The sequence below is a fragment of the Sinocyclocheilus grahami genome, unplaced genomic scaffold, assembly GCF_001515645.1.
Source record: "Sinocyclocheilus grahami isolate Dianchi unplaced genomic scaffold, SAMN03320097.WGS_v1.1 scaffold1041.1, whole genome shotgun sequence".
NCBI classification, from domain to species: Eukaryota; Metazoa; Chordata; class Actinopteri; order Cypriniformes; family Cyprinidae; genus Sinocyclocheilus; species Sinocyclocheilus grahami.
Genome location: NW_015506220.1, coordinates 294,451 through 311,080, shown reverse-complemented (window position 1 = coordinate 311,080; position 16,630 = coordinate 294,451). Strand labels below are relative to the sequence as shown.

The following is a 16,630-nucleotide window of genomic DNA, read 5'->3' as shown; positions in this document are numbered from 1 at the left end:
TCCTGATCCTGGAAGAGTAGACTACAATGCCGACTGTTCTGACTCACAGACTGTAAGTACGTTTTCATTTAAAAGATTTGCCACTGACGATTCAAACGCGAGTTTTGAGCAGTGTAGAGTAGCGTTTGTAGTTTGTCATTTCTCCGATCACAAATGCAGACAGAGTTTTATGTTTACGCGGCGCGATGCAATGCATAAAAAGACAGTGTAAGTCATTATAATCAGTAATTATGTCGCCACTGGATGCAACAAATGCCTCGTTTGTAATGGGTTTTAATGTTGTCTCATCGCTCCGGCCTGACAGGGCATCAACAGTATGTGAGGGGCCTAACATTTCCGTCTCGCGCTTGAGGTATTCAGCCAATCACAACGCACTGGATAGCTGGCCAATTACAGCACACCTCGCTTTTTCAGACCGATGAGCTTTGTAAAAATCGTTCCCGTTTCAAAAAGGCGGGGCATAGAGGAGAAACAACAATGTACAGTATGTGGAAAATAATGTGTTTTTTTTACTTTAAACCGCATAAACACATTTCATTACACCAAATACACAACATAATGTTCTTTTTAGCAACATCATATGACCCCTTTAATACTACTACTACTAATACTACTACTACTACTACTGCTACTAATAATAATAAATTATTAAAACTTATTTATTTTAAAGGAATAATCATACAATATTTCTCCCATGTTTTAATTTTAATAGTAAACCCCCTTTGTTTGCAAAAATAAAGTTTGTTTTCATTTAATTAAAAGATAAAATAAATGGCTGTTTTATGTCTTCATTTGATAACCAGAAAAATTAAAATATACAACACAGAATTTTTGGGGGGATTATTTTATAGGGCTATTGTAAAAATAAATGTTAATACATTAAGTTGTTTTATGCAATAATTAGACATGCTTATACACATAATTTGGTAACAATAAAACAGAATGTGGGAAAAAATAAAACTTATTTCATAGGGACCTAAAACATTTTTTTTTGTTAAACTTTTAATATATTGATGTTAAGTTGGTTTCATGATTTTAATTAATTAGACATGCTTTTTGATTAATACAATTTAATGTAATCATTAAAAAGGAGTCCAGAAAAATAAAAACGAAAAAAATGGAATTTGGAAAAAAATAAAATGGATTTCATAGGGCCCTAGCTAAACAATATGGCCAAATTGTGATTATAGATCAATCAATATGGCATGATAATAATAAACAATAAACAACAATAATAATAATTATTACCACTACTACTACTACTACTACTAAAAATATAAAAATTACTAAATGCAATATTAAGAAATATTACAAAAAATTTTATTTTACAACTGTAAAATTACAATATTGATGTTTATGGCTGCCCTAATGACTTCTGTTTTTAAATGTTAAGGTAATAAACTTTTATTTTGATGGAAAACCACATGGAGTCCTTGAAGTTTGTGCAAGCAATGGCTTGGAAACACAGTCTCAAATGTAAAGCGACCCAAAGTCAGAGCAGATACAGAGAAGGTGTTCGCATGGTCAGCATTTACTGCGAACCAAGATGCTGCACACCAGCGGATAATGAGCTGCTCTCATGTAAGAACACAGTGCCTCATTTTACTCTAAGACACGCAGTGCATATATTTATTTATTTATTAAATAATACATCTTTCCGATTTGATCAATAAACTTGCATACAGTTTATTGGCCTTTTCCCATTTGACATCCTTTCAGAAACTCCTTAAACATGAGTTATAATGTGCTTTATCAGCAGTGTTGGATGGCAGATGGCTGATGATCTGATTTGAAGGTGGATATAAGCATTCATCGCCCTGAATGTAATTTTGCGCAGAGCTGTAGGGATTTGACTCGAGTCCAGGGATTAAAGTGACATGGGAATGTAGACAGTATAGAGAGCTTTAACTGTGTGTTAGGAGGGGGAGGGTGTTTTTATTCACAGTCCGTCGCAGAGGTCAGACAGCTGCCCTACATCGTGACCCCAAATAACCTACAGGGGCCACTTGGCTGAAAGAACAATGGAAATGTCAGATGAGAGGGGAAAGAGGGAGGAAAGTCGAGAGAAGGGGTGGTACAGAGGAGAGAACTGAAAGAGTCTATCTTGTTCACACACACAGGAAAGGTATTTAACAGCAGGCCCACTCTAGGCACAATAACCTTATCTGCTCGCAGTCACTGTGCATTAGGGGTCGACCGATTATCGGCGCCGATATTAAGCATTTATATGATTATCGGTATCGGTCATTTTCAAAACCGATTCGCCGATAAAATAACTTAATTTTGAAACACGCTATTTGGCTCTGATGCAGCCTGTCAGAACTCACCACTCTGTGGCCTAAAGCAATCACCGCCCATCTGATTTGTTGGGAGTCATGAGTCCGACCAATCAATGCAGAATTCACTCTCACTCCGAAAGCGCTTGCTAACTGTCTAATGCACTATCAATGAACAAATTTGCAGCATTTGTGACCCTGGACCACAAAACCAGTCATAAGTCGGGTATATTTGTAGCAATAGCCAACAATACATTGTATGTGTCAAAATTATCGATTTTTCTTTTATACCAAATTATCATTAGGATATTAAGTAAAGATCATGTTCCATGAAGATATTTAGTAAAATTCCTACTGTACATGTATAGAAAAATGTATTGTCATTTGTAATATGTGTTGCTAAGGACTTAATTTGGTCCTTAAATTTTTATTTTGTTTTCATAGTTAGACCGATATCGTGATGTATCGTTATAGGATTGTCTCAGTATATATTCCTGCCACAAGACATTCCTTTTCCACCAGAGGATGATATACAGCTTGTCTTCAGAGGATAGAAATTATATTTCTACAGTCTAAATGTGGTGCGCTAATTAATACTCAACATGCTTCATAGAGAGTGTCAGATTCAAACTAAAACCCAGATTGAAAATTCGAGTTTAAATGCTGAAGGTGGGAAATTAGAGGTGATAATGACAGCACTGATTGAAGTGGCATTTTGTGCTGTGGGATTATGGGAGATGCTGTGGTGTAGACAGTGGTGATGCAGATGGATGAGAACGCACGCTCGGCCGCCCCACCTCACGCTGTCTCTGACATTACTGGGCCAGCAGGAGGGATCTGATCTTGGCTCATCAGCTAATGCCTTTCTTCCAGCGCTAACGTGAACCGCCAGCCCTCTCATTTGTTACATTCATCATGACAGACAGAAGAACTGGGCTCAGCTTTTGTGAGAGTCAATAAATGATGTCAAAACCTAAAATGTGTGTGAGATAGAAATACACAGTGGTTAATGGCAAGGCAGTTAGCACTGGTTCTTTCAAGCTACCTGTGTGTTTATCAGCAGAGCGAGAGGTGGAAAAAGGTAGGAAGAGAGATGTAACGCAAGAGCGAAGTGGAGAGAAAGAAAGGGAGAGAGAGATCTTCCAAAAGCCAGCCACTCCTAGAAAGGGAGAAGAAAGAGTTGGGAATGAGTGAGTGCTGTGATTGAAAGAGGGAGAACGAGAGAAAAGAGAGAGAGTGAGGGGTGAGTGAGTTCATTCTTGTTGTTGGCAGGCAGCCATGAGCTTGCATGTGGGTGTCTGTATCTGTGCCAGGGCATGTGTTTCCCCTTCTGTCTGAGGGCCTAGTCTCTCTCTCTCTCTCTCTTTGTTATAAAGAGACGTCTCCTCTTTTCCTTCTCATTCCACTCTCCAAGTCTTTCAATGTTCCTACTCTTTTCTCTCTTCCTCTTTTCTTATCTTTCACTTTCTTTCCCAGTCTCTCTCTGTCTGTCATAGCAGTTGTGGTTTTTCGTTCACAAGGCTTGATGATGCCAGAAAACAGTGGTAAGTTTGTTTCCAGATTTCCACAGTTCATACTGTGCCAGTAGATCAGCCAAACCGGACACGTGCGCTTCACACCCAATGTCTTCCTTTTTAAATAAATCTTCATTCTCCGGAACTCATCTTTGGGAGGCTGGTCTGTGAAGCCTGTCAATGGGAATGTGATTAAACCCACAATGCAAAGGTTAACTAATTGTAATAACCACCTGCTTTTATTGAAAGTTCGTTCTAATGTATGAGAGTTTGCATTTCATGTAATGACCAGCTAAATACTTTGGTGTGCAAGGATGTCATGAAAAGAGAGTGACTGTAAACTACTGTCCACAGTTATTTATGGTAGTAATGCAGAAGTTCTTTCCACCTGGAGTAACAACTGCAAAGGATGATGGCAAAAAAAAAAGTTTAGAAAATAATTTATACAAGTGTGAAACTATGTACGGAAGTTCTAAGCGGCCATGCATTATTTTTTTTTTCCCTTCTTGTTTTCTCGTTATAACGACTTATTGATTGATCAGCCTTTATTTTTGTATTGTAGACGTTATTACTAGGCGAAGCAAAATTTGCTGAAATATCCACGACCTAGGCTACAGTAAGAGCGCATGGTTTATCTGTCCATCAGATTGAGTTCGTTACTATAACAACAGTAGATCAAACAATCATTGTAAAAAAAAAAACTGTCGAGATAACGAGACAATGTAGTCGTTATAACGAGAAAACAACTCTCGTTTTGTCGATAACGAGAAAATAAGTCGTTATAACGAGAAAACAAGAAGGAAAAAAAAAATAATGCATGGCCGCTTAGAACTTCCGTAACTATGAGCTTCACAGTTCTAAATTAACCAAAAGTGACAGTAAATACATTTATAATTTTACCAAAGATTTCTGTTTCAAATAAATGCTGTTCTTTGAACTGTCTGTTCATCAAAGAATCCTGAATGTTACAGTTTCCACAAAAAAATAAATATTATGCAGCACAACTGCTTTCAACATTGACAGTAATATGACGTTTATTGAGCATCAAATCAGCTTATTAAAATGATTTCTGAAGGAACATGTGACACTGAAGACTGAAGTAATAACCGCTGAAAGTTCAGCTTTGGCATTACAGCAATAAATTATATTTGAAAATAAATTTTAATTGAAAAACATAAAATCATTTTGACCCCAAACTTTTAAACAGTACACTGTAAAATGTTTATTGTCAAATTAACAGTAACTTACTGGCAAAAATTATCCAGTAGTTGCTATATTTCTTACCACAGTAAAATCGCTGTAAAACTAAGTAAAGTCATTTTAAGCGTACTGTAAAAACAAAGTACAGCATGATACTGTTGTTTATATATAGAATAAATAATATATCTCAAAAAGTTTGTTTTTATCCCTTTTAAGTTACCCTGAATTATTAATTACTTACTGTACTTGTGTCCTTTGTGTATTTTATTTTTTATTTTTCTTGGTATTTATGCTGTCATCCAACATTTGTAATGTTATTTCAAAGGAAAAAAAAAAGTTTGTCTTTATCGCAACGACGGGAAGGGTCTGCCAGCGCCACTGCAGGAGGGAAATGCTAGTTAGTACGGCTTAACTGAGAAATGAGCACCCGCTCTGATGTACTTACAGACATTTATTAACTGCAAATAGCATTGGTATAAAACAAATAAGGAAAATGCATATGTTTTAAAGTTGACCTACCTATTCAATGTACTCAAAATGCTTTTCTTCTTCACAAGTCTCCCCGCCGGTCTGGCAGTGCTGCTGCAGGAGAAAAATACTAGTAGCACAACTTTACTGGGAAAGTGAGCATGTAACATTAAAATATGTACAAAAAAACGTAAGATATACCTACTAATTTAACATACTCTTAGGACTTTTGTCTTCACAACATGTCTCTCCACTGGCCTGCCAGTGCCGCTCAGGGAGGAAAAGGCCAGTTAAAGCAGTTTACTCGGAAATTGAGCGCTCACTCAGATGCTCTTTATCTTACAAATAACATCAGAATAAAACGTATAAAGTGATTAAAAGGTCGAAAATTAAAGTGAACTTACCATAACCTACTCTCTTGTGGGCTTTCATCTTCACAACGAGTCTGTCACCGAGCCGTTGTGCGAGGAGGAGTACTACTGTATTTAGATTTACAGTAGGCTTATTTTCCCAGAATGCATTGAAAATCGTCAGTAACATACTGCATACAGCGTATACAGTAGGAAACTGCTGAGAATAATACAGTAATAATACTGTGAAAACCACAAAATTCACTGTATCATACTGTATGCAAATTTTACAGTAGGGAACTATTGAGAATACAGTGATTTACTGTGAAAACAACATTATTTACATTGTAGTTGTGTGTTTTTTGTACGCACTATGGTAATCTTCATTATCATTATAACCAATGCAGAGCAAAAACATTAAGTTGAAAAGTTTTCCTTAAAGAAGTGGTCTTATAGCAAAAACAAGGAACACATATCAGACATGTGTTTTCTGTGAGTAATGTGTGATTGATTTGATCATGCATGTGTGTTCATGTGAATGTGTGAGTCTACAAAGTACCTTCAGGATGACAAAGACTTTCTGTTCCTCCTCAGAGCTGCAGACATTCCTGGACTGTTGAATCTCCTCCCCCAGCACACGTATACCCAGCACAGTAAAACACTGCTATTTCCATGTAAATCATTCAGTGAAAGACAGGAAGGAAGGCGGACTGTAGCATGCCTCTCTGTGTAGTAGAAGAGCTACAGGGCTTTAAAGCAGAGGACCTTACTCCTTGTTTTAATGTCAAAGTATTTGACAACACTCAGTGTTCATCTATAGAGACAGACTTCTCTCACATGGAAATTTGTGTTTCTGAGAGAGAGAGAAGCTGTGGGGCCCCTTGAGATGGCAGAGGTTTGTTTGTATTGAGCAGGAGGGCTAATGACACACAGCAGCCACTGGGGAAAAGCACTTTCAGAGAAGCATGTCTGTGTGCATTTGTGTTTGTTAGTGTCATAGTGCTACTTCCCGTTTATCTGAAACCACATAGTGTAAAGGGCTATTCTTTCATTTTTAACTAGAACTGCCTGATAGAATGAAAGGGTTTGTAATATCATTCCATTGGATGCCCAATGTGACCCTGGACCACAAAACCGTCATAAGGGTCAGTTTTTTGAAATTGAGATTTATAATTGGGATTCATCATTTATACATCAAGCTGAATAAATAAGCTTTCCTTTGATGTATGGTTTGTTAGGATAGGGCAATATTTGGCCGAGATACAACTATTTGAAAATCTGGAATCTGAGGGTGCAAAAAAATCTAAATATTGAGAAAATTGCCTTTAAAGTTGTCCAAATTAAGTTCTTAGCAATGCATATTACTAATCAAAAATGAAGTTTTGATGTATTTACAGTAGGAAATATACAAAATTTTTTCATGGAGCATGATCTTTACTTAATGTCCTAATGATTTTTGGCATAAAAGAAAAATCAATAATTTTGACCCATACAATGTTTTTTTGGCTATTGCTACAAATATACCCCAGCGACATAAGACTGGTTTTGTGGTTCAGGGTCACCAATGTCAAACGTGACTTGAGAAGAAAAACACATGGAGGACAATCGACGTTGTCAGCTGGCTCTCCTGGCGCTCATTCTGTAGTACAGTGAAAACAAAATAGAAAAAAAATTATATGGGTGAAGTTCTTTCTCTGTACTCTCCTTTCATGGCGTTGGAGTTATATATATATATATAAAAAAAAAATGTCCTGGCTCTTCCAAGTAGAGACTTGCACTCCCGTTGGCGCCGACGCAACAGCGTTAATGTGCGAGTGCAGGTGGGTAGATACTTGTGTGTGTGCAGGATACGGGAGAATAAAATGATTTGAGGGACTCCCGTAAAATATAAATATCTAAACACAAAATATCTAAAAATAAATAAATTATTAATTTATTGCAAAAAAGCAACAAGAACAACTAATATAAAATAAAAACGAGTAACAGATACAAACATAGGCAGAATTTCTATTTATAACTAGGGATGCTCCGATCCGCCTTTTTCGCTTCCGATACCGATTCCGATACCTAGGGTTCAGTATTGGCTGATTGCCGTGAATACCTTTACATTTCTGTGTGTACAGTGGGTACGGAAAGTATTCAGACCCCCTTAAATTTTTCACTCTTTGTTATATTGCAGCCATTTGCTAAAATCATTTAAGTTAATTTTTTTTCCTCATTAATGTACACACAGCACCCCATATTGACAGAAAAACACAGAATTGTTGACATTTTTGCAGATTTATTAAAAAAGAAAAACTGAAATATCACATGGTCCTAAGTATTCAGACCCTTTGCTGTGACACTCATATATTTAACTCAGGTGCTGTCCATTCTCACACTTAATAATAGAAGTTTAGTAATTGGAATTAAAACTTGGTAACCATGAACTTACGGCTGGTGCTTTTTTTGGTCATTCAGTATTCCTGTAGAAAAAACGAACAATAACACTGATAAGATATTATTATTATTATTATTATTATTATTATTATACGAATTCTACTAATAAGAACAATATAAAAACGCACTAAGGATTAATGAGCTACTGGATTCATGAATATTAATCAGGTTGCGCTAATCATATACTCCGCCTCTAACTCATACTGACGAGTAAAATCTGAGAATTTATTAGCCATTGGCTAATATTAGACATCATTTAGTCGCCCAGAGTGAAGATTTAGTCGTATATGTGAGTGATTTACTCGCAGTGTAGAGGGTTGACAGTCTATGAGCACGAAGCGCATTGTAAGCGCTTCGTGTTAAAAACTGCAAAGCACAAGGGGAAGAGAAATTTATGCGTAGTGTATCATATCTGTGCAACTGTTATTGAGCCTTTCTTTTAACAGTTTTAAATTTCAGTTACTGTGCACGTTAAAAACTATTTATAGTTTTTTCTAAGCTCGTGTTTTGTTCTCACAGACACCCGGTAGCAAGTAACAAAACATTAAACTCCGGCAAGAAGATAAAGTCCTTTTTGCAAAATCATAGACATGTATTTACAAATCAAGTATAATGGGAACACAGAATGATCTTGGAGAGAGCTTTACCGAGCTGACTGCTGTAACTGAACGCGAGCAGGGTTTAAAGGCTGAACGAATGACTGACAGCCACAGCGGAGAAAAGAGTTTGTGTGAACTTTAATGTAAGGACTTAAATATTCATATGTAGCTCACATTAAGCTATGGTATGGCTTCAGAAGTAACACAGAATAATTCGCACAATCGGGAAAAAAAAAAAATCACGGATTTGGATCGGTTCTCTCTGACCGATACCCGATCCGAGAAAAATGGCACTATCGGAGCCGATACCCCATATGAATATCGGATCGGCGCATCCCTATTTATAACGCATGTTTTCAGAGTTGAGCAATGTAGCCAATCACAGACATATCTGTTGATTTCTGGAACGCTATTGCCAATCAGTGGTGTTTAAGTTAGAATCCACTCGGCTCTTGTGCAATGCTGAAATGCTCAGTTCTTGTACAGTGCTGAAATTTGCGTGCTTATGAATCCTCTCATTATAGTGTAGACATTATGAAAGATTCGTTGTGCATTTATTCATTGTTATAACAGCTTTGTGAGATCGCGATGAACTAAGATGTCAGCTTTTTAGTGATTAAAAAGGGATCACTCATTGCTCGCATTCTGCCAAGCCCAAACCATGCACGCAGCAGCCTATGCTTGCTTTTCTGTTAAAAATAACAGTGGTTTGTGAATGTTGATGCTTTAATAATTAACATTTTAACGGGAGTGTTTATGCTATTCTGGCTAGGCGAGACGGAACTTACTATTTCATGTAAATGTCATGGATGTACTGAAAAAAAATCTATTTTGGCTATTTTTATGTGGGCTTCTGCAGGTGGGAGCGGGACAAAACATGAATGTTGCGGGCGGGAGTGGGACAAGATAACACATTTCTGCGGGAGCAGGTGCCTATGTCCTACGTCGTCCGCTGGAACGTTACTCTCTCGTGAACGCGCATATGACAGTTAGCGCATATGACATATGAATCTAGCGATTACAGATTATACAATTTTAAATATGGATATTTTCTATCACATTGCATCGCTTCAGAAGGCCTTTATTAATCCCCTGGAGCCGTGTGGAGTACTATTTATGATGGATGGATGCACTTTTTTGGGCTTCAAAATCTCGACCACCATTCACTGCCATTATAAAGCTTGGAAGAGCCAGGACATTTTAAAATATAACTCAAATTGTATTTGTCTGAAGGAAGAAAGTCATATACACTTAAGATGGCTTGAGGGTGAGTAAATCATGGGGTTAACAAGTAGGCCCGTATCTGAACATAAGTCACAATACTTGGCTTCGTTACAAAGCAACCCTGCGGGTAACATCTGCATGTGATGGTTCTTGAAAGGCTGCTGATTTAACATTATGCAAACTCTGTAGATCTCACTTGCTTGTGATGTTTTTGCAAAACTTTGGCACGGTTCTTGCATATCGAACTGGCTACCAAGATTTGTGTCAGATTTGAGTGACAGCATCATATATGATTCTAGGAATGCCGTTGTATTCTTAAGCATTGCCTGGTGCGTTTGGGATTGATCTGTTCTGAGTTGGTGCTCTATGTCTGTGTTGCTTTTATCTTTTATAGCTGTATTAGACATTGAACTCTATTGTACTATAAATGGGAGTGTTTCCATGTTTTCATTGTACCATACGTTTAATTAAACTATAAAACTATTAATTCATTTTTAAATATTATGAACTCATAAATGATGGGAACCATGAAAACTTTAATTTTGATTTAATACAGTGTGATATAATGCAGTGTTTATTTTCGGCCCACAACCCTCAATCAAGTTTGATTTTTGGCCCTTCGTAGGAAAAAGTTTGGGCAGCTCTGATCTAGGCATTGTTTAATACGATTTGTCTCTCCTTATTTAAATAGATATGAGCTGTACATACATGCCTGTGGTCTACATAAAAAATAGCTACCCAGGGATGTTACCAATATAGTTGCTGAGTGAACAGACTTGCCTTAAAGGGACTTTGAACATTAACTTGGTGTAGCCATGCTGTGTATTTTTGCTGTACCTGTGAAAAAGGGAGTATCATCATGCAGCAGAGCACACCAGCTGCCCTAATGAGGATAGAAAGAGACAGAATGAAGAAGAGGATATAGAGGGGGATACAGGGTGATCCATTCATTCACACAGTGTGCTGACATGTATCCGGCCAGCAGCAGGTGGTGGCTAGGACTTCTCTCTTTCTCTCTCTCACTCATCAAACTCTCAGTTGCTTATCCTGGCTTTCTGAAGTTTGATGCACACTGTATGATTTTGCCCACAATTTAGTTTTACTCCACAGATTGATTGTTGTGTTAATAAATATTTATTATTATTAACAATTAATCTATAATGTTTTTTCTCTCATTCCTTCCAGGTCGGTGACTGCCAGGACTCAACGCCCCATGATGCACAGTGTTTGTGACAAGACCACACCCACTTTTAGTGTGTAGAGGAAGTTGCATCGTCAGCATGTCCTCGCACCCTCAGCCAGTGCCTCAGGGTAGGAGGGCTGTGGACGCGCGTCACCTTCCCAGTTCTGCCACCCTTCCTCAGCTGAGAGCCCATACGGTACTGCACTGACTACAAAACAAAACCTCAGTTTTTATTATCTATAAATCTTTCCAAAAAATGCTATTTATTTATCACTAATCTGTAACCTGGGACTTTGACCTGTGAGCTAAGAAAAACTGTTACACTAACTGTTATTTATTGTATGTTGTAATAGTTGGCCAGAATTTAGTAACAAAGGATTATCTTGCGTTACCTAAGATTATCATGTGAGATTTTACCCTCAGCCATCATCTTCATCCAGCAGAGATTACGGTCTGGTCTTATTAACCACACAGAAAATCTAAATCAGTGGTACTTAACTCTATTCAGCTCAGGAGCCAAGTGGAACAACACTTCATCCTCCAAACCTTTATTCATGTTGGAATATGTCCTTTGTCTGACACAAAGCAGATGTTCATGTTTTCCTGTACCATTTGATGCCAAATATTTGGTAATCCTTAATATTGAGCTTAATAGAATTTAGCCTAAACTAGCAATATAACTAGTAACTTTGTAACACTTCAGAGTTTAAGACTCTTGACTAAAGTTCATTTTCGTGGATGGATTACTTTCCAGAGTAGGTACATGACTGATGTGACGTGAACAGTTTCATGCAAAAAGTAAGACTTTAAGCTGCAACTAAAGGGCTGTATAAAATCTATAAGCTTTGGTTTGAGTACCAAAGATTTAGGCTAATTGCTCTCAGCATTTAGCACTGATCTGGAATCTTTTTCTGGTTTTCATGTCATAAAAAGCATGATTAAATCTGGAAACATCTGTATTTAATCTTAAATTTCAGTAGTCTCATTCTTTATATAATTTCATTATGTGAGTATGTGAAATGTCTTGTTTTTTATTTCAGGATGTTGGTGGACTGGTGGACTACCATCCTCACGCTCGGAACTATGGTTCCCATTTGCCCCATGGATCCCTGGCCCACCCTCACCGCCGCAGACCATCCCTTCTGTCTGAATTTCAACCAGGCAGTGAAAGGTACAAAACATGCACACAAACAAACTATATTGTGGCTGCCAGAGTTGCCTTGCACTGAGATCTTGTCTGTTCAGTCCTGTCCATTTATGTCCTTCAGTTGCCCATTCTGCCCACAATCTATTGCTGAGCCCTTCAAAATTGTGGCAGAAGACTGTGACAGCAATGGCCAACATTGAATGAAAGTTTTACTCTCATTCAAGATGCTGCTTAAGGGATGCATTAGGCCTGTACACAAAGTCCTGTTTTGTCATGACCCTTGTCATTTTTACGCTGCTTATTGTTTTACTAATTTGAGGGCCGGATCTCCCAAATCTTTACTGTCATTTAGGATTTATAACTCGGTTAAGACGTTTACGAGGTCACTCGTCAAAAACTGCGCATTTTGACAAAATTGTGTGTTTTTGTCCATTGAAGTGCTACTGGCACACTGTCTGAAGCGGCTCAGCGTGTGGATACAGCAAAGCGTGCAGCCTTTCAAACTATGCTCCATTTGATAATCATCTTCGTCTAGTGTCTGTGCTATATCTAGCCAGAAGTTATGACCGATAACACCACCTTTATACTTGTTTAAAGTCTGGGTAAAGTCAATTCTGAGAATTGTTTCTAAACACATTATAAATGTTAGAAATGCATTGCTGAAACATGTTACAAAGACTGTGAACAATGTAGTACTTAATTGTGGAGTTAGACTGTTAAACAGTTTTTCACCATTTTCGTATTCAGAATTTTTTGGGCAGGGCTAAAATCGTGACTCGATGATGCAATGGAGCCACCGAGCATGGTCCCTCCCCTAACACTATAATAAGAGGTGTGTTCGACTTGAAGCAGCGCTGCGCAGACCGATCGGTGTGTGACATCAAAGTACAGTGAGAGCTATAGAGAGCAGATGGCTCCATGCATTTGAATTGCTCTCGCAGTACTTTGATGTCATACACTGATCGTTATGCGCAGTGCTGCTTCAAGTCGAACACACCTAATATAACTAGAGCACATGATCATAAGTGCTTCGCCCGCTCAATTGCGAGTTACTGTCATTACCGTTAGTTACTACAGCCTACAGTTTGCTAGCTAGCTTTGCCTTCGTCATGTAAATGCATAATACCTGGTTGTGATAATTTACAGAACAGCTCGGTCTACTTATTTAAATTTATTTGCATTTGACAGTGGAGAGAGAGGTTTCCCGTGAGTGGGCGTGGTTTCAGTACCGCCAGCGGACACGCCCCCATCGTTTGAGAGCAGAGAATACTGCTTGTTTTTTCAAGATTTTGATTAGGGATGCACCGAATGTTCGGCAACCGAAATTATTCAGCCGAGAATAAGCGAAAAGACCGAATAAATTGTACCGAACAATGATTATGATGCGATCAAATAGCAACCAGCGCAGAATGAGAGGCGCGCACTCTTTATTATGCAGCACACACATCAGCAGTGTGGAAGCATTTAAACTGTCGAAGAAAGACGCAAAAATCATTACAAGCACCGACAGCGAGAGACTGTTTAGGACGGCATCGCATGTCTTCGATGAGAAGAGGAAGGGGTGATTGTTGCTGGTTACTGTATGATGATTGAAATCGCGAAATGGCCTTAAACAATTAGTAAATAAACTGCAGAACGTTATGTTTTCAAATACACGAGCGCATTGCATGTATTCTGACAGCGCTGCATGAACTCGCTGCGGATCTGCTTGTTAACCAAGGTACACACGTGCTACTCATCAGTTGCTCAGTCACATTTTATGAATTTACAAGGCATGTGACAATGCGATTCGTACGACGTATTCGTAATGAGACTCATTTATAAATCTGTTGTCAACTAAAAGAAGCATTGAGGTCTTCCTGCGCGTTTCCGCCAAAATAAAAGTTGAGAAAAAGCAAGAACTCTTATCAACATTCATAAATGTTAGTATTGTAATTTTACTGTTGTTCTGTAAAATAAAATAAAAAGTAAGACAATAATAATGATGATAATGATTACAACAGCTCTGTTAATACATTTATTATAACATTCACACATAGCGTTCAAATTAGGATCTGTAATTTCTAATGTTTTAAAAGAAGTCTCTTCTCAGCAAGGCTGCTTTTTATTGTACAGTTAAAAATACATGCCTGATTCAAGAAGGGGGTCTGATGGCCAAAAATTATTTTACTAACTTATTAATTTTAAGTTAAATTGTGCTTTGTTGGTATAGTGTCTGCTATAATGTTAAAAATGTTCAGTGTTAAATATTTTTAAATTGTTGTTTTGTAATTGATTTTTTTTATTTGAAAAGCAAGACAAAACAGTAAAAAGCACATTTTGGCTTTTTAATTTATACAATGGTGAAAAAAAAATGGGCAAAATACATGGGGAAAAAAACTCTTGTGTTCGGTATTTGGCCTTCAGCCCAGTGTTTTAATTTTGTTCGGTTCCGGCTTTGGCCTAGAATTTTCATTTCGGTGCATCTCTAATTTTGATAACTAATGTTATTTATTTACTACAAATTTGGCTGGGTGGTTAATAACACATTTTACTGTGGTGTGAAAAACTCAGAATACATATTTAATATTACTTTGTGGACTTTAAACTAGGGATGCATAATATTATCGGAATGTTAATGGAATCGTCTGATAATGGCTTAAAATGTAAACATCGGCATCGGCCGTATATGAAAAATTATATCGATATGCCTTGCCGAAAAGTCAAGTAACTCGCATGTGCTCAAGGTGGACTAGCGATAAGATCACATCAACAGTGTGGTCATTCTTGAAGCAAACTTTTGTCTGAATGGTGATTGGATTCTCTGTTTTGGATCTCCGTATTTAATTTGAGAATGCAAGTACAGAATGACATGTCCGTGTGCGACAGAGTCATCAGTCACTAGCGTGAGCAGCAGCAGCGGCGACAGCCTCCCCGGGTCCTAATGCCCCTCCACTGATGGCCTGTTTGTAATAAAATGAAAGTAAAATACACAATTAACATTGTTTTTCTGATTAAATAAAGAAATAATTTAGTCTACATCTGTTGGCACAACCACTCTCGAGCCAGTAGTTTTCAACCCATCTCTTGCTTGAGGTCGGCATGAAATTGAAATTCACCTTAACTTTTTTGCATATTATTAATCTTATTGTGAACAATTCAACCATTTATAATTTTTAGTCAAAATGTCTTTACTATGATGAAATAACAGACTTCTCTCTGGTAACCTGTTGAAGTATATCAGACTTCTCCAATTGACTACAAATGTTTATTCAGATCTGCTTCCATCCAATCAACAATCGATGAACAGAACCAGAAACATCTCTCATCCATACCATTGTTGCTTTAATGCAGTAATATTTGTATGTGTATATGTCTGTGCATGCTAGGTTAAAAATATGATGTTTTCCCTTTCCAATATTGTGATTCTTTTTGCCATATAAAAAGCATAGTGTTGAATATGTGCGTGGGTGTATTGGGAATAGCTGTGTTTCTCCTCAGTCTGAATGTTGAATGTGTTGTGTGTATGTGTGTGTGTGTGTGTGTGTGTGTGTGTGTGTGTGTGAGCTGAGCTGTATAATCAGAGCCTGGTAGAGTAGGGCTGGCTGTTCTCGCAGGAGATGGACTAACACCCCCTGAGATACCGGGAGCTGCTGGTAGGATGGATTAACTTGAATACTAAAGTGTTTGTGTGTGGATAAGGTGTTTATGTCTGCTCTTCCACATCCTTTCCTTCTCCACTGCAGAAGTGTCAACTTGCTTTTTTGATGGGCGTCCGAGTAAGATGAAGAACCACTAGTGCTACTGAAATTTCGTAGCATACATAATCAAATGTTCTACAATCGAAAGTAAATTGTAAGAAGCATAGCTGCATGATACGAAGCAAAGAATCGAACACTCAAAGCAGTTGTAGCCCCCTTTTTTGTTTTGGTCTAGTTTTGGCTGTGTAAATTATGCTCTGTCTTTGGTCCTTTTAGCCTTTTGTGTTGTTTTGTGATGACATAAGTGATAGGGGTTGAAAAGGTGTTTTGTGGTAGCAAGATGGATGGAAAGGAAGAGGGTGGGTAATTGTGAGAGTGAAAGACTGACAGTGAGAGGGAATGATGGCAGAAGAGGAGAGACCGAGAGCATTACATCAGTACAAGGGCAAAGTTCCTCTACAGTAGCTCAAGCATTCAGCACACATGATCTGTCCTCAATTCAGAACGAGGTCAGGGGGCCAGTTAAACCTCTCTCTGTTGCTCTGTATCT

General features: G+C 37.8%; 1 protein-coding gene across 1 annotated transcript in view; it reads left to right on the top strand.

Moving 5' to 3' along the window:
- The window catches only part of LOC107566014 (nuclear receptor corepressor 2-like), a 143,329-nt gene that overhangs the window by 44,104 nt on the left and 82,595 nt on the right, over positions 1-16,630 (top strand). Inside the window, exons 2-3 of the mRNA XM_016251367.1 lie at positions 11,256-11,449; positions 12,294-12,424. Coding sequence (XP_016106853.1) covers positions 11,351-11,449; positions 12,294-12,424 — 230 coding nt within the window. The 5' untranslated portion in view covers positions 11,256-11,350. The remainder of the gene's footprint in view (positions 1-11,255; positions 11,450-12,293; positions 12,425-16,630) is intronic.